At 43.0% G+C, this 15628-nt stretch overlaps 1 protein-coding gene across 1 annotated transcript in view; it reads left to right on the forward strand.

The window, feature by feature from the left end:
• The window catches only part of LOC134409362 (androgen receptor-like), a 102716-nt gene that overhangs the window by 48476 nt on the left and 38612 nt on the right, over positions 1-15628 (forward strand). The window contains exon 4 of the mRNA XM_063142075.1: positions 11532-11819. Within this exon, the coding sequence (XP_062998145.1) occupies positions 11532-11819 (288 nt within the window). The remainder of the gene's footprint in view (positions 1-11531; positions 11820-15628) is intronic.

Raw genomic sequence — 15628 nt, forward strand, 5'->3', positions numbered from 1 at the left:
GGGGTCATTTGTGGCAATTTTCAGACCCTTTCATCATGTGGTTTGCTTGCTATTAATTTGTTTAAAATGGCTAAAAGCGGGAGGGGGTAAGGGTTTTTTGAAGCGATGAGAGGCAGATTCAACTCCCAATTGTGATCACCTGATGAAGCATCTTCCAATCGCAATGTTGGAGGTGGGGGGAAGAAGCAAAATGGGATACTTAGTAATTTGGATTACTGGATAACTTTTCTTTCTTTGACTGAACGGACTTTTTCCAGTGTTTTTTGAAACCGTAGCCCCACCAAACGTACAAACACAACCTTAAATCATATACTACTAAGTAAATAAATAACAGTTTATGCCAGGTCATGCCAGCGCAGGAGAAGACAAAAATTAGCCCTGGGGTGGGCAGGGACTTGAGGATGCATTCCCGGCGCCGGGGGTGGGCTGGAAGACACGTTCCTGGAAGTCCGGAACACATCTTCCAGCCCCTTTCCCCAGTGAATTGGTGCCCAGTCCCGGTTGCCCCGGAGACCTTCATCTGGTCACCCTATCTGATCCAATGTCCCTCTTTTACCCACATAGATGGATCCATTTCCTTTCTGGCATTTCAAGAATTCCTTTTTAGCTGTTCCTTTTTGTGTGTGTCTCAAAGGAGGTTCATATTGGCCCAATTCTTCCTGGCTGAGCTGTCTTCTTTGGAGCCATTCTATGTTGGTCATTGAGTCCCTAGGGGGTACACTGGGATCATCTCCTTTGATGTGAGGATATCTTTCTCTTGGACATTTGTTTGGATGCGAGGGAGAATTGTTTTCCTCTCTTATCTCTTGCTCTGCTCTCATTTGGCGATGTATTACTTCTGTATCCTTTTCCTGAATCATTTTAGTTTTCTCAGGAGCTTACAAATGGATTAAAGTATCTCGCAAGGATGATATTCTGTCAATTATTTCATCCTGTGCCTGGTAAGGTAAGGCTGAGAAAGAGTTTAGAAGTTTCTTGTCTTCTGAAGCAAGGAGGTTTACTGAACAGGGAGGTTCTTGCTTTGGACTACGTTGGATTGATTTATTATTATAGGCATGAGTCTGTGGGTCCTCCAGGCTAATACGATTGCCAGTACTAATGTCTTCTTGTTCAGCTCTTGTATCCTTATAGGATAGGGCAGCACTAGCAGTATTCTCAAAAAATCTAGTCACCATCAGGCCCACATCCATAAATAAAGCCTCGTTGCTATAGTCTACTTTTGCAGACTGCCGAGATGCAAATGTCACCACTGCACGTGCATGCTGATAATCATAGAAAATATACTGTATGTTTGTTAAATCATCCATGTTAAGAGTCCCTGGGATTACTTTCTCTGCTAGCTATAGAAAGTAGATTTTACGTTGTACTTGGGAGAGCATGCCTTTAGCTTGAGGGAAGTTTGAAAAAGCTAGCTTTTGGTGCTTTAGAACTAGTTCCCATTTATTACATATTGATTTTAATCCATCTTAGATGGCAATTTGTTTCTTGAACTTGGTCACTGGGCAAGGGCTCCTGCTGAGGACATGTTGCCGTGGGTCTTGTATTACATCTGCAGTAGCCACTGGTTCATTTGATCCACTTGTAGGCACAAGTGGCTCAGGATCACTTTGGGCTGCAGGCTTCACAAAATTATGCTGCTGCAGCTCGCATGTCTTGCATTTCTGCTGGGAAGGTTTTGATGAATCCAGCAATTTGAGGAGTTTGCTAAAATTCATTTTCTTACGTTGCTGGGTCGCTTTTTGACTTTTCCTACCCGTTTTGATATTTTTACTCTTTTTTTGTGGGGCCTTCCTCTGTTTGCTTTTCTTTTCTTTAATAGGTTTTTCATGGGGCATGGTGTTTTTCTGGCCAGTGTTTCCATATGACTCTTCTTGGTTGTCCTTGCTCATAGTAGAGCTGGCAGGCCCCATGACTCCCTTGCATATTTATTTCAGCTATAGTGGTTAGCAGCCTATGGCATTCTGACAGCAATTGCTTAATTAGCTCCAATTCCTTGGTTATTAAAACAATTTATTTATTGCATTTATATCCCTCCTTTTTCCTCCAAGGAACCCAAGGCAGCATACATAATCCTCATTGTCCTCTCCATTTTACCCTCACAACAACAACCCTGTGAGGTAGGTTGGGCTGAGAGTCCGTGACTGGCCCAAAGTCACCCAGTGGGTTTCCATGGTCGAGTGGGGACTAGAACTCGGATCTCCTGACTCCCAGTCCAACACTTTAGCCACTACACCACACTGGCTCCCCAAGTAGTCCTTGACAAAAAGTCTTATCCCATTTACTTACAACAGGGGAATAGACAGAATTTGTGTCCTCTGGGGACTCATCACCCTCTTGATCCCTTGGGTTAGTCTGTATATTTTGGGTCCTCCCAGGAGCTATTTCTTTGGAATTTCAGCAAAAGAACTTTTCAGTTTCAGATGAGGCAAATCAGATCCACTGATTTGCAGGGGTTAGACCTGCTAAGCTTTCAGCTTGGGCAATTTCAGTTGCTAGATTTGTTTTCCCTGTTTCAATTGATGTTTCAAATTTGTTCCATGAATAATCTAGTGTCCAGTCTAAAACGTTGGTAAAGGTGCTAGCTGCTACTTTCCCCCTTCTTTTTCCGCTCTTTTTTTGAGGGGGAAAAGCGTGATATTTTTGTTTGCCTTTTCCTTTGGGGTAAGTGAAGGACTAAGGGGGAGAAAATTCCCAAAGTCTTACATCCCTCTGCCTTGTAAACACCATACCCACAGAATATTTCATCAGCTCAGCTCAGTATCTGAGTAATTTGAGGGAATATAGACAGTTAAAATCCAGTTAAAACCTTTAAAAGCTAGAAACAAACTTTAAAATGAAAACACTTAGAAATCAGCTAAAACCATTGAATGGTAAAGCAGTCTCAGGGCTCATGAGACCGTTTGAAAATGGCCCTTGTAGCCCCACCCTCACCCCCCGTATTCAGCCCAAAGTTAAGCCTTTCAACTACAGCAGGTCCCAAACATTGATGGGATTAAGGTGAGTATTCCTCTTATCCTCTGTGCAACTGTGGCACTTTGTATCAGTAGCTGCTTGTCAGTTCAGAGTCTCCTCTGGTTCAGTTTTTCTTCTAAGGTGGCTGTTCCTCTTTAATGGCTTCCTGCCCACTGCTGAGAGCCTCAGGCGAAGAGTCCTTTTGCTCTCGCCCTTCGGTTTGCGCCACAGGCCTGCGCCTCCAGAGGGGGATCCGCACGTCGCTCCCAGAGCGCTTCTATGCGATCCCAGTGCACCCCGAAAATGATAGTCTGACTTCCCTGTAAAAGAAACGAGGAAGAGCCGTCTATGCTGCCGACGATGAGGAGGAGAGCTCTCCGCTGGTGAGGAGAGCTCGGCAAAAGAAGAAGGGGTGAAGAACGGAAGAAGCTCTCCACCCCTCCTTCTTTTGCTGAGCTCTCCTCGCCGGGGGAGAGCTCTCCGCAGCGGCGGCGGCGGCGGCATGGACGGCTCTTCCTCGTTTCTTTTACAGGGAAGTCAGACTATCGTTTTCGGGGTGCACTGGGATCGCATAGAAGCGCTCTGGGAGCAACATGCGGATCCCCCCCCCCCCGTACACTGGAGGCTTTACTACCTGTGGGGATGGGTGGAGCAGACAAACACTCTCAGGGCTCAGCCTCAATCCTTCTGTTTCAGGAAATAGCTCCCCCTTCCTGGGCCATTTGTACGATTGTTCTTTGTTTATTTGTGGGTTCTGTATTACGTTGTAGTGCATGGAGTGCTTTTTGTACCCATTTTTCTTTTTTTCTCTGTGAGTGTGAGTGTTCATGTTTGGTCTTCATTTTGAAGATCTCTTGTTCGGTCACTGCTAGCTCAGATCGCATCCTGTTATACTTGAAGTTGGGTTTCTTTGCCCTAACATGCGTCACCTTACACTTGCTTACATTGAACCACATCTGTCATTTGGATGCCTGCTCTCCCAGCACAGAGATCCCTTTGGAGCTCTTCACAATCCCAGCTGCTCTGGCCAAGGCATGCTGGGAGTTGTAGGCGTGTACCTAGGTTTTTATTAAATTCCTTAAAAATACTTTAAACCCCGAAATTCATGTTTTCAATTTTTCTGGTACATTGTACAGCTGGACTTATCACCATGTCAAATTTCAAGTTTCTAACTCATCTGGAAGTGGTTAAACGTTTCCGGACATACATGACACACCCATACTTTCCACTTTATAGGTAGAGATACATGAAAGATACATGAAAAATGTTGGATTTCTGCTTTATCAGGTCCAACTGTGTGGAGTCATTTTTGTTTGGTGCAGGAGTGGATGGTGCAAGCCCAAAATAAATAGGCCATTTGGAAATTGACTGGAACCCACTTAGTCCTGCCAAGTGATCAGAAGTCTAATATGGTCTTTATTTAAAATCATTATAGAGATACCACTTCATGGTATGGTTTTATTTTATTTTATTTTGCAGTCAGGAAGAGGACCTTAACGGTGCCCTTTATAATTTATTACTTAAGCAATTCAGCATAATAAATGGAGGAGCAGCAGTAATCCTCACCTCTGTGCCCCTTGCCAAGAAAGATACCAACCGCTCTGTTCCACAAATTACGCTAGAAGCAGCATGACTACACCTGAGAAAAACTAGATGGGAAGGGTGAGAAAAACAAGAGCATGTGGGGATTGGCGTGGAAACAAGGGAACACATTGTACAGATTAGACCCATGATGGGTTACATTGACCCAATAATTCAAAGAAAACTGGTTTCATGGAATGGCTTCTCCCCGTTTTGCTTTTCGTAACAATTTATTGATTCTTCAGCATGTTTACTTATGGGGTAAGTCCCACTGAACTCAGTGGGGCTTACTTCTGATTGGACATGCATGGCATTGCACTTTTTGCCTTTGATTCCCCTGCCCCTACTTAACAAAAAAACAAAAAATACAGTACAGGAGACACCTTTCAAGCCTTTGGATTTGCTTTCAAATGAGGCATCTTTGCTTTATTTTTTATTTTATTTTTTGGCGAGATGATCTTCTTTTACAAAACAAAGAAATTCAAATGTAAAAGACGTTTTTCTTGATAAATAGGGTTTAAAAATAAGTATGCATATAGACTTGTCTAGACGGATGTTTTTCCCTGCTGTAGCTTCAGAATGGCGGCAGGAGATCGACATGGCACAGCCGCCACTCCGAAGTGAGCCAGGGGCAAAGCCCAAAGCTCCACCCTAAAAATGTCAGCCACTTACCCTGACTTTTTTAGCTTGGAGCGAGGCTCCATGCCTCTGCAGACCCTTGTTAAGAAAAGAAATATTAAAGGGGGGTTGGATATTCTGCCAGGGAGGGAGCACCCCATTCCTCTCCCCCTTGTTACTTCAGTCCTATTTTTTTAAACACACACACACACCCTAACCTTAGAAGAGGGTGTGTGGATGCTCCCAGGTGCCCCAGACCTGCTGCGCATGTGCTCGGGTGGGCGGGCACAGTGGCAACGCTGGCTGCAATGCCCACTTAGCCCGCTACTGCACTCCTTCTGATGTAGATGGCCAGAAGGAGTGTCAGTGCAGTGACGTGGCGTCTCACACCGCCCCACGCTTCATTCCCGATGTCGTCAAGATGAGGGCACACAGTGCTGTCCAATATAATGAGTGATCAAGGGGACAGCCACTTTTTATGGCAGCAGCCACTTTTAATTTCCCAAAAATGCAAAACACTTCAGAACAAGGCTTTTGGGGGTGGGAGGGAAATAAAGTGGTGGCTGGTTCTCTCCCCAACCCTGAAAGAACTTTGCCTCTCCTGCAAAATACAGCTGAAGCAAAACAAAACCACCATTTTCAAGGTGAGTGAAATGTCTGAGAAATTGACCTTGTCTATTCAGTACAGCCCTAGAGTGGCAGTTGTTTCTCCTTGCCATCTGCCCTAGAGGTCTACATTTCCAAAAGAGCACAACGTTGAGGTATGTGAGTGAATCAGGGAGCACCACATCCCTTTTCTTCCTGCCTGCCCTAAGGAGACCAGACTCCTCTCAAAACTGATCTTTAGAAGGCTCTGATTCCTCAGGAAGGAAGCCAAGAGTGTCCCTACTCAAGCCTGCCCAAACTCTCTCCCTCTGTTCAGAAAGAAACACATAAAAGGTTTAAACAGGGTTAATTATTTAACTTGTAAGACATAATAACCCCAAGAATATTGACAGATGTTTGGCCCTCAAGAGGCAACTTCTTTCACTGTCCCTTATGAATGCCAGAATTCTGAGGAATATGAAGTCTATGTGTTAGAATCAGAGAATCATAGAAAAGTAGAGTTGGAAGGGGCCTATAAAGCCATTGAGTCCAACCCTCTGCTCAATACAGGGATCCACTTTAAAGCATCCCTGACAGATGGCTGTCCAGCTGCCTCTTGAAGGCCTCTAGTGTGGGAGAACCCACCACTTCCCTAGGTCATTGGTTCTATTGCTGTACTGCTCTAACAGTCAGGAAGTTTTTCCTGATGTCCAGCCAGAATCTGGCTTCCTGTAACTTCAGCCCGTTATTCTGTGTCCTGCACTCTGGGATGATGGAGAAGAGATCCTGGCCCTCCTCTGTGTGACAACCTTTTAAGTATTTGAAGAGTGCTCACCTATTTTATCTCAGATTGGCTGCTATGACCATAGATGTTATGTATGTAGATCACCTGCCTCCACTCCAAAGCTACCCTGGGGTAAAGCGTAGACGTCCCCAAGGAGGAAGGGTTGGGAACCCTCATGAGGCAGTATGCAGTGGAGAACTTCTGGGTGGGGTGAGGTGCTCAATCCTTTCCCCATTAGCTGCTACTTCCCTCCAAATGTGCCCAAGCCATGATTAAATTATTTTGGTTTTCCTGCCACCAGGTTTCAAAACCAGAAGTAAGCCTGTCTTAGCCAAAACCAGGCAGCAGGTTCATTTGCAGGGGATCTTTCCCTGCTAATGCCCCCTCTGTTTCCACATGTGTGGTACCTCAGCAAACACAAGTGTGGTAAGCTAATATGTAGTTCAGCCCTACTCTTTTTCATGGTTCCTTTCATGTTAAGAAATTATTCAGTGATTACCTTCAACTTGCTGCAAAGATCTTGCCCTTGAAACATTTCCTTTCGCTGGCTTCCATTGTGGAAGGAAGAAAAAGCAACACGCCCCTTCCTTTTATGTTCCAGTAGCTGAACTGAACATGGCCGCCGTCTTTATGGAGGTGCTTTGGTGCCATGAGACACCTTGCACCTGCACTTGCCTTTCTTCACAGCATCTGCCCAGGAAGGAAGGCAAGTGCGGTTTTTCCGGCCCGCGCCTCTGGAAAAGAAAGAAAAACAAGCAAACAAACAGGGTTGGGAGGAAAGGAACAGGGCTGTTCCTCCCCACTTTTTTACATTTTCTAATCTCTATCTGTGGAGCTCCGCAGATACATATAATAAAAATAAAAACCGGGGTGGGGGGAGGAATGAGGCAGCAGAGGAGGACGCGACTGGGAGAACCACTTCTCCTCCCTCTGGCTGCCTTGTTTCTTCCCCCATTTTTATTTTTATTATGTGTATCTGCAAAGCTCTGCAGATAGTTTAGGGGGGGAAATTAAAAAGGGGGGAGGAGAAATGGCCCCATTCCTCTCCTCCCCCCTCCATTTTTATTTTTTGTACTTTTCTAGAGACATGGGGCGCCTTGGGCTCTGCTGCCAAAAAAGTAGGGGGGTAAGTGCCCAACTATTTTGGAGCAGAGTTTCCAGGGTTTGCCCCTGGATGGCTTCGCAATGGTGGCTAAGTCATGTAGATGACATGCCGCTACTGCGAAGCAACCCCAGGACAAAACCTTTGTGCAGCTGTGCCCATAATGAAGGCCCTTCACTGCGTTCCAGTCCTCAAGGTGGTTTTGGAGACAGACTCTGACCCTTTAAATGGCTCTCCTTTTTCTGCGGCGCCTATTGCCTTCAATGTTTGAGGGCCAGCATAGAGCCATGTAAGGCTTTCCTCTGGTTTTGTTTTCTTTGCCACCCCTTTTCTTATTTTCTTCCCTCTCTCTTTCACTGCCAATTTTAGTGTCTCTCTTACCTTGCTCCCAACAATCTGTGCACCTTGGCTTTTTTTTTGAGATATGAAATGTGAAGTCCTAAATGCAGTTATCGGAGTAGATGTGCATATGGTTGCATTGTAAATAGGTTGGATTCCAATGGACTTCGTTTTCTGGAACACAGTCAGCGTGAGTTAATTCCACCCACAAAGAAATGATACTCCTACTGTTCTATTGCATAAATGTTGACTCTCAAAGACTTACAACATTGTGGTGAGGAAATAACTTGATTCCTATTAAGTAAAGAACAAAATGGGGAGGTTGGCATGGTTGGCCTCCCAATATGTTGGCACCAGGCTATGTTGGTATAAGCACTTGCGCGTTTCTCCAGTTTGCTCCACACAGAATAGCTGCACCTCTTTAAGAGCTAAATTTCGTCCTTTTAATTACAGTAATCAGCTGCCTTTTCCTCACATGTTCATCCCCCTCACACACACCCTTTAAGAACTGAATATCAGAATTGACATGCTGGATCAGATCACAACCCCATCTAAACCTTCTCAGTGATTGGGCCCCTTTAATTGTGGCTAAATGAATGCAGGGGTTTTGGCCCTCTGAAAAGGTCAACATAGCTCTGTTGGGACTAAGCTGCTATACTTCACAGCCTGAAAAATGTGGGGTGTGTAATCAAAATTGAAGAAATGGGGACTCTTCTGCATTTGCAATGAATTTGTTACAACCATGATTGGTTGGTCTCTTGAATAAAGTTTTGCAACTTGTAAAAACGTCTGCTAAATTGCTGCCTGAGATCCCTTCAGAAGGATCTGAGAAGACGACTCAGCCTGGTTCTTGCCTCCCTTTTGAGATCAGAAGAGTCCTAGAGTGACCAGATACAAAAGAGGGCAGGGCTCCTGCAGCTTTAACTGTTGTGATGAAGAGGGAATTTCACCAGGAGCTACATGCATAAAAATGACACCTGCTGAAATTCCCTTTTATATACAACTGTTAAAGAAACAGAAGCCCTGTCCTCTTTTCCACATGGTCACTATAGTTGTTACAACTTAAATTTGTCAGGTATGTTAAGGAGATCCCCAGCCTGGTGCCCATCAGATGTGTTGGGTTGCAACTCTCAACATGAGGAGATGCTCTAAAAGATGTGAAGTAGGTGGCCCTAAACTGTTCGTTATCAGTTTTCCACAACCACACAGTCAACTCTGCATATCATCTTGTATATCATAACCTGTTGCCCTCCAGATGTTTGGAGGGCAACAGGTTGGGGAAGGGCTGTTTTAAATAAAAAGAGAGAAGTAGGTGGCCCAAGGACAACAGTTTTCATTTTATTTTTCTCTCGCTGAAGTCGAGCAATCAGGATTCTTCTCCACCCCATCCTGATTTTCATTTTCATTTTTTCTGAGCTGGCTGTTCAGATCGTTGGGAATGATGTTGGGGAGAGCTAAAAGTTTTTATTATGTAGAATAACAAAATCTGGCACTGCGGGCTTTATGCCCATTATTTCATAAAAATTTCTGTGTTATGCACTAGTTGAAGTGTCCAAATTGTCTTTAAGGGCAGCCTCTTGTACAACACACCAAGAAGTGAAAATATTGTTATTATTATTATTATTATTATTATTATTATTATTATTATTATTATTTATATAGCACCATCAATGTACATGGTGCTGTACAGAGTAAAACAGTAAATAGCAAGACCCTGCCGCATAGGCTTACATTCTAATACATTCCAAAATAAATAAATATATGCAATCAACAGTCCATTTCAGAGAATTAGAACGCTGTAATCACAGATTTCCTTGTGTTTTGTTCATGGTCTGTGTAATATGATGCAAGTTCTGTACATGAAGGTTGCAGTGTGTTGGGAACAGGGTCTGCTTAAATCCCCCTTGGAGTGAAGCTCCGTAGCTCCACAGGACTTTTTGTCTAGTTCCTGTTTGTTTTTAGCAGAACTCAGGCAAGAAAGTTGCTTGAAGGATTCTAAGCCATCTTTGCAGATTTCCAGTACATAAACATCCAGTTAAACCTGTAAAGGTAGCCTGAAGGGATCTGGCAGCTTGCCCCTTCGTCTCCCAAAGGTTCTCTGGCGCCGGAGGCGTCTAGGGAAGGACACCAGAATTCTGGCCCAGTATCTCTGGATTTAGCACTGAGCCAAGTGGAAAGAACATAGTTGCGTGCATAATTTGTTTTTAGCTGTGTATATTTACTATTTTATATATGCTTTTATCTGTACGACGCCCTAAGATCTTAATGATATAGGGTGGGATAAAAATGTTCTAAATCAATCAATCAATCAATAATAAACGAGGCAGAAGGACTTTATTCATAAGTAAAGGGATGGGCGATAGGGCGAATAACAAGTCAAAGGCATGGATAGCGTAAAACCCCAGTAACCTTAAAAATAATAAAACCTAGCTACTTACTCCAAAGTAGGGCCTTGCTGTTGCCACCACCACAAACACCTCCACATGCACCATGAAGAGGGGCAAGACAAAGACCAGGGGGGAAGCCCCTTAACTTTATACCCTCCAACTCCCCACCCTGTCCCAGACTCCCTTCTCCCCTTTGGCACAGCCTGGAGCCCTGGTTTCACACCTCCCCAGCTGCAATGTCCTCCTTCTTGCCAGCCTTGGTGGCTTATGGCCTTGGGACTGATAAGGGCACTGTCTCTGGCACCAAGGTCTTTCTCTGTGTCTGCTCCCATCTGCAGGTGTCCAGCTGTAAATCTACAGGCTGGCGCCCTTCTAACTTTAAAATTAACGTGCATTAAAAGTGTCATAAGCTTCCTTATTCACATGGATAGATCATACAGCATGTATCCCAGACATTGAGTTTTGCAGCTCATGGCACAGCGAGCCCCACATTTAATTGGAGTCTAACATGTGATCATCTCTGCAGTTACTATTTGCTTGCAGCAGGTCTGTAGCAATTTGTATTTTTGCACTGCTGCTGTTTTATCTTGGTTGTGCTTTTATATTGTATTTTATGTTATGGTTTTATATTGTTGTTTTATACTTGAACTGTCTTAATTTTGTAACCCGGCCAGAGAGCTTCGGCTGTTGGGTGGTATAGAAATGCAATAAATAAATAAATAAGTCACATCCTTCTCGTGCTTATTGGCTCCATAGCTAATAACAGGCAAGACTTCCTTCTCTATCCAGTTTTAGGTGATTTTCATAAGAACATAGAAAGAGCCTCACAGGATCAGACTAAAGGTCCACATAATCCTGTGTTCTCCTTGCAACAGCAGCCCACCACCTAGATGTTCACAAGTAAGTATGCTCTAACGTGAATTCCTGCACTGAGCACGGGGTTGAAGTTGATGGCCTTCCAACTCTACTATTCGATGATTCTATGATCCTTGCCTGTGTTGCTATTCAAGCCATTGTGGCAGCTAGCCAAGGGCTAGATTCAGTGCATAGCTACAGGTTCACAAGATCTGCTGACCATCCTGCATGGGCTTTCGAAAAGTGTTTGCTCCAGCGACCACATGTCTGCCAGTCATATGGATGGTGTTCTGAGTAATGTTCTGAGTAATCTTCTTCTTCTCTTCAGGTCGCAAGTTGAAGAAACTGGGTAACCTGAAGTTGCAAGAGGAAGGGGAGACAGCTGGCCCGTCAAACCCCACGGAGGAGCAAGGCCTAAAGGAGTCCGTGAGCCATGTGGCCAGCCTGGAATGCCAGCCGATCTTCCTCAATGTCCTGGAAGCAACTGAGCCTGGTATGGATTGTGCAAGTCATGACAACAACCAGCCTGACTCCTTTGCTGCCCTCCTGACCAGCTTGAATGGGCTTGGAGAGAGGCAGCTGCTGCATGTGGTGAAATGGGCAAAAGCCTTACTAGGTAAGGAACAGGTTTTGTGTTGTTCTCCCCCACCTCCCAGTCATTACCTGAAGATAACAGGCAACAGTGCAACACCTGTCTCTCTCCATATTATGCCATAAATATTTTTTCTGCCGAAGTTGTACTTGGAAATTCAAGTTAGATTTCCACAAGCATGCTAAGATGTCCATTGCTCCATGCACTCTAACCTCAGCTCCTTCTGCTTAATCTCTGCTTCTAGCAACTGGCGTGTCTGTCTTCAGGGTTCCCTGGCTTCTTTGCTGCAAAGTCTTTCCTGCCAAGATCTTATTTGATACTTCTAAATGGGACTGATTTTTTTCTGTGACTCACCTGCTCCTTCCATTCCCAAAACAATGACAAATTGGCTACAATTTATTATGTAAAAAAGTAACTTGCTCAATTCATTCCTTTCATTATTTTTGCTCCATTCTTTGCAGATAAAATGATGTCTTCTTTCATTACGTAGAGCAATTAGAATGAAAGAATCCAGTATTTCAAAAATATCTAAGGACCCTCCAGAACCAGAAATTCATCAAATGCAGTTCAACCTTTTCATGAACGGCCAGCTCTAATAGGACCAATTCCAAATTACTTTTTTCTTAAGGGGATCAATCAAAATCGAAAAGGTGCAGCCCCACCAATGATGTTTGTATCCAACTCTTCTGCCAAAAGTTCCTGATGACATACATCATTTTTCCCCTTGTTCATATCCCAACAAACCTGCTGAGCAGCATTTGGTTGCATAATGGTGATTTGTCCAGAGTTACCTTTAGCCCCAGCAAACATCATGGCTGACTTGGGGATTTGGAACTAGCAGTCCCCTAGAGCTGAGCATTCTATCCATGACATCCTGCTTGACCCTTATTATGTGCATAATAACGTTTTTTGCATATCCATGTCTGTAGTGTAAACCCCTTGATATGTTACGGCAGCCTTTTTGTCTCTGGTATTCACTTGTAAGTTATAAACAGAAGCACTGCTGAGCAGCAAAAGACTAGAAAGACAGAGTGATGTAGCAGGTTAAAAGCCTCTCTCAGCCATGAAACTCATTTGGATTACTTTTTCCTGTGTTCTGATTCTATCTCACGGAGTTATGGTAAAGATGATATTATCTGGGTCCTTGCACTCTGAGCTTCTTGGAGAAAGGGCAGAAGAAGTGTTCAGAATTCTCGGATCAATTTACCTGAAAATGTGCAGCCTCCCGAAATACCGTTAGATGGTTGGCAGAAAGAGACGGCTACTTTTAAAATGACTTGGTGTGGAATACATACAGTCCTGCTTATACAGTGTTGATGATTCTGGTTCATTTCTTTTGTCAAAGCTATCTTCTCCATTGTCCTCTATATAGAAATGTTACATTCACAAAAAGAACAATCCCTCCCATTCTTCTCTAGTTATAAAGAGCGTCCATTACACATGGGCAAATCACAATTCGTTACTGTCACTTCTCCACCCCTGCTTTCATCCTTCATTGCTTCCTCTTTCTTTCCAGAGTGGAAAGAGGAAGTAAACAAAGACCATGTGGCCCAGTCAAGGGTTGTTTTGATCATAGCATTTGTTTTCAGTTGAATAATTCCACATGTTTCACCGTATGAGACACATGAAGACAGAACTGAGCAACCACTGGTAGTGACATCTTCCTGTAAAAATCAATTGTATAGGAAAATGCTGCTGCAAAAGTCGTTTGTGATGTGTGAAGGGATTTTTGTTTTCCTTTGGTTTTGTTTGTGAATGTTACCTACAAACCTGCAATTTTGTGATTAGATTTCTTTACTCATAACAAAAGGGCCATAGAAACCTACTAGTGAGGTTCTTCCTACTGTCAATGAGCAGAAATTAGCATCACAAGTGGGGTCAAGAACAAATTCTCTCTCAGGCTGTATTGGGAGAAAAGATTTTTGTCTTCCTCTGTACTTTATGGGTTGAGCCATTTGGAGCTATTTGGTCTGCAGGCTGTTCTGGCTGTACTTCCGCTCTCGCACAGTATCCTTATATCACACTGTGATCTGGTTTCTGGGTGACTTGTGGGGAAAGTACTCTCTTTTCCAGCTGCAAGTTAGATTCCAAAGCCTTCCCAACTATCTGTTGTTCTTTGCTCCAACTTAAGTAGAAAGTATGTTGTTTACACTGCAGCAAACTGTTGGATCCCATCTTTAATTCTCATATCCTTGCACCAGTTCGTAAGAATGTGGATCACACCAGGATGGCAAGTGCCAATCAGAGGACTTAGGTGTCTGTTTCCTGGACTTTCAGGGATAGATTGCTGGAAACGTTTAAGGGCCATTTCACACATTGCATTGAGGCAAAACTGAATTTAGCACCAAGGCTGCATCTTGACGACTGTTCTTTTGTGCCTCGAGCCCCCAAATCCTGCATTTGTGCTCCTTCGCATCATCCACATGCAAAGGAGTGATCGCGGGTTTGCATGTAAGGAGGAGCGCCTTCTCGCATCCCCATTTTTTGTTTGTTTATTTGTTTTCCTTTACTTTGGAGGAGGCGCCGCGCCCGTGCATGGGGCGACCGCATCTCCTTGCATCCCCATTTTTTAAAATAATATTTGTATTATTGTTTCAAAACATAACAAACTAACAAACATGAAATACACAAAGTAAGACAGATAAAACAAAAAACATACAAAATTAAGCTGGGCTTCTGATTTTCTCCACAGGAAATATATGTAACAATATTTTCTCTTGTTCTATAATTACAAAAGTCAAAATTCCCCTCTTTTATCTTAAAGTTTTCTTCTTATTCATTGAATCTACCTTATTCATTGAATCTACCCTACCCTGTGTCTGTTACCCTACCCTGTGCCTGTTTACCCTACCCAGTGCCCGTTTGCATTCCCTTCCCCTTTACTATGATTTTAATAGAATGTAAGCCTATGCGGCAGGGTCTTGCTATTTACTGTTTTACTCTGTACAGCACCATGTACATAGATGGTGCTATATAAATAAATAATAATAATAATGAATCCACAGATAAAGAAATCATTATTTTCTTGATCCCGCATAAAGTCTATAAAAGGTTTCCATTCAGTTCTGAATCTAGATGTTGACTTTTCTCTAATTATTGATTTAAGTTTTGCCATCTCTGCCCACTCCAACATCTTTACTAGCCATTCATCCATCGTAGCTACTATTGCACCTTTCCATTTTTGTGTGTATAGTAGTCTCGCTGCCATTATCATATGTAAAAATAAAGCCCCATAATTCCTTTTCATCGGATCGTCTATTAAACCCAAAAGGAAATATTCTGGTTTCAATTACATATTAGTTTTTAATATTTTCTGTATTAAATAATGAATTTGTATCCAAAAAGTTCTAGCTTTTTTACAAGTCCAACATATATGATAAAATGTTCTCTCTTGTTCTTTCACATTTCCAACAAACTGCCGATACACCTTTATACATTTTAGCCAACTTAGAAGGAGACATATACTATCTATACATTATCTTATAAATGTTCTCTTTCAAGCTAGCACTTAAAGTAAATTTTAAGCCTCTTGACCACATATTTTCCCATTGTGCCATTGGTATATTATATCCAAAATTTTGGCCCCATTTTATCATACAGTCCTTTACTTGTTCTTCCTCTGTCTCAAACTTCAACAAAAGTTTATATATTTTCGCAATAACATGTTCATCATTTGTACATAATACCCTTTCAAAGTCAGATTTCGTTTGTTCAAAACCACAAGCTTTTTCATCTAATTTAAACCTTTCCGTCATTTGTAAATATGAAAACCATTGACATATGTCAATGAAATATGAAAACCATTGACATATGCAACCTTCTTTTATCAATCC

Source organism: Elgaria multicarinata, chromosome 15 (assembly GCF_023053635.1).
Source record: "Elgaria multicarinata webbii isolate HBS135686 ecotype San Diego chromosome 15, rElgMul1.1.pri, whole genome shotgun sequence".
Classification (NCBI taxonomy): domain Eukaryota; kingdom Metazoa; phylum Chordata; class Lepidosauria; order Squamata; family Anguidae; genus Elgaria; species Elgaria multicarinata.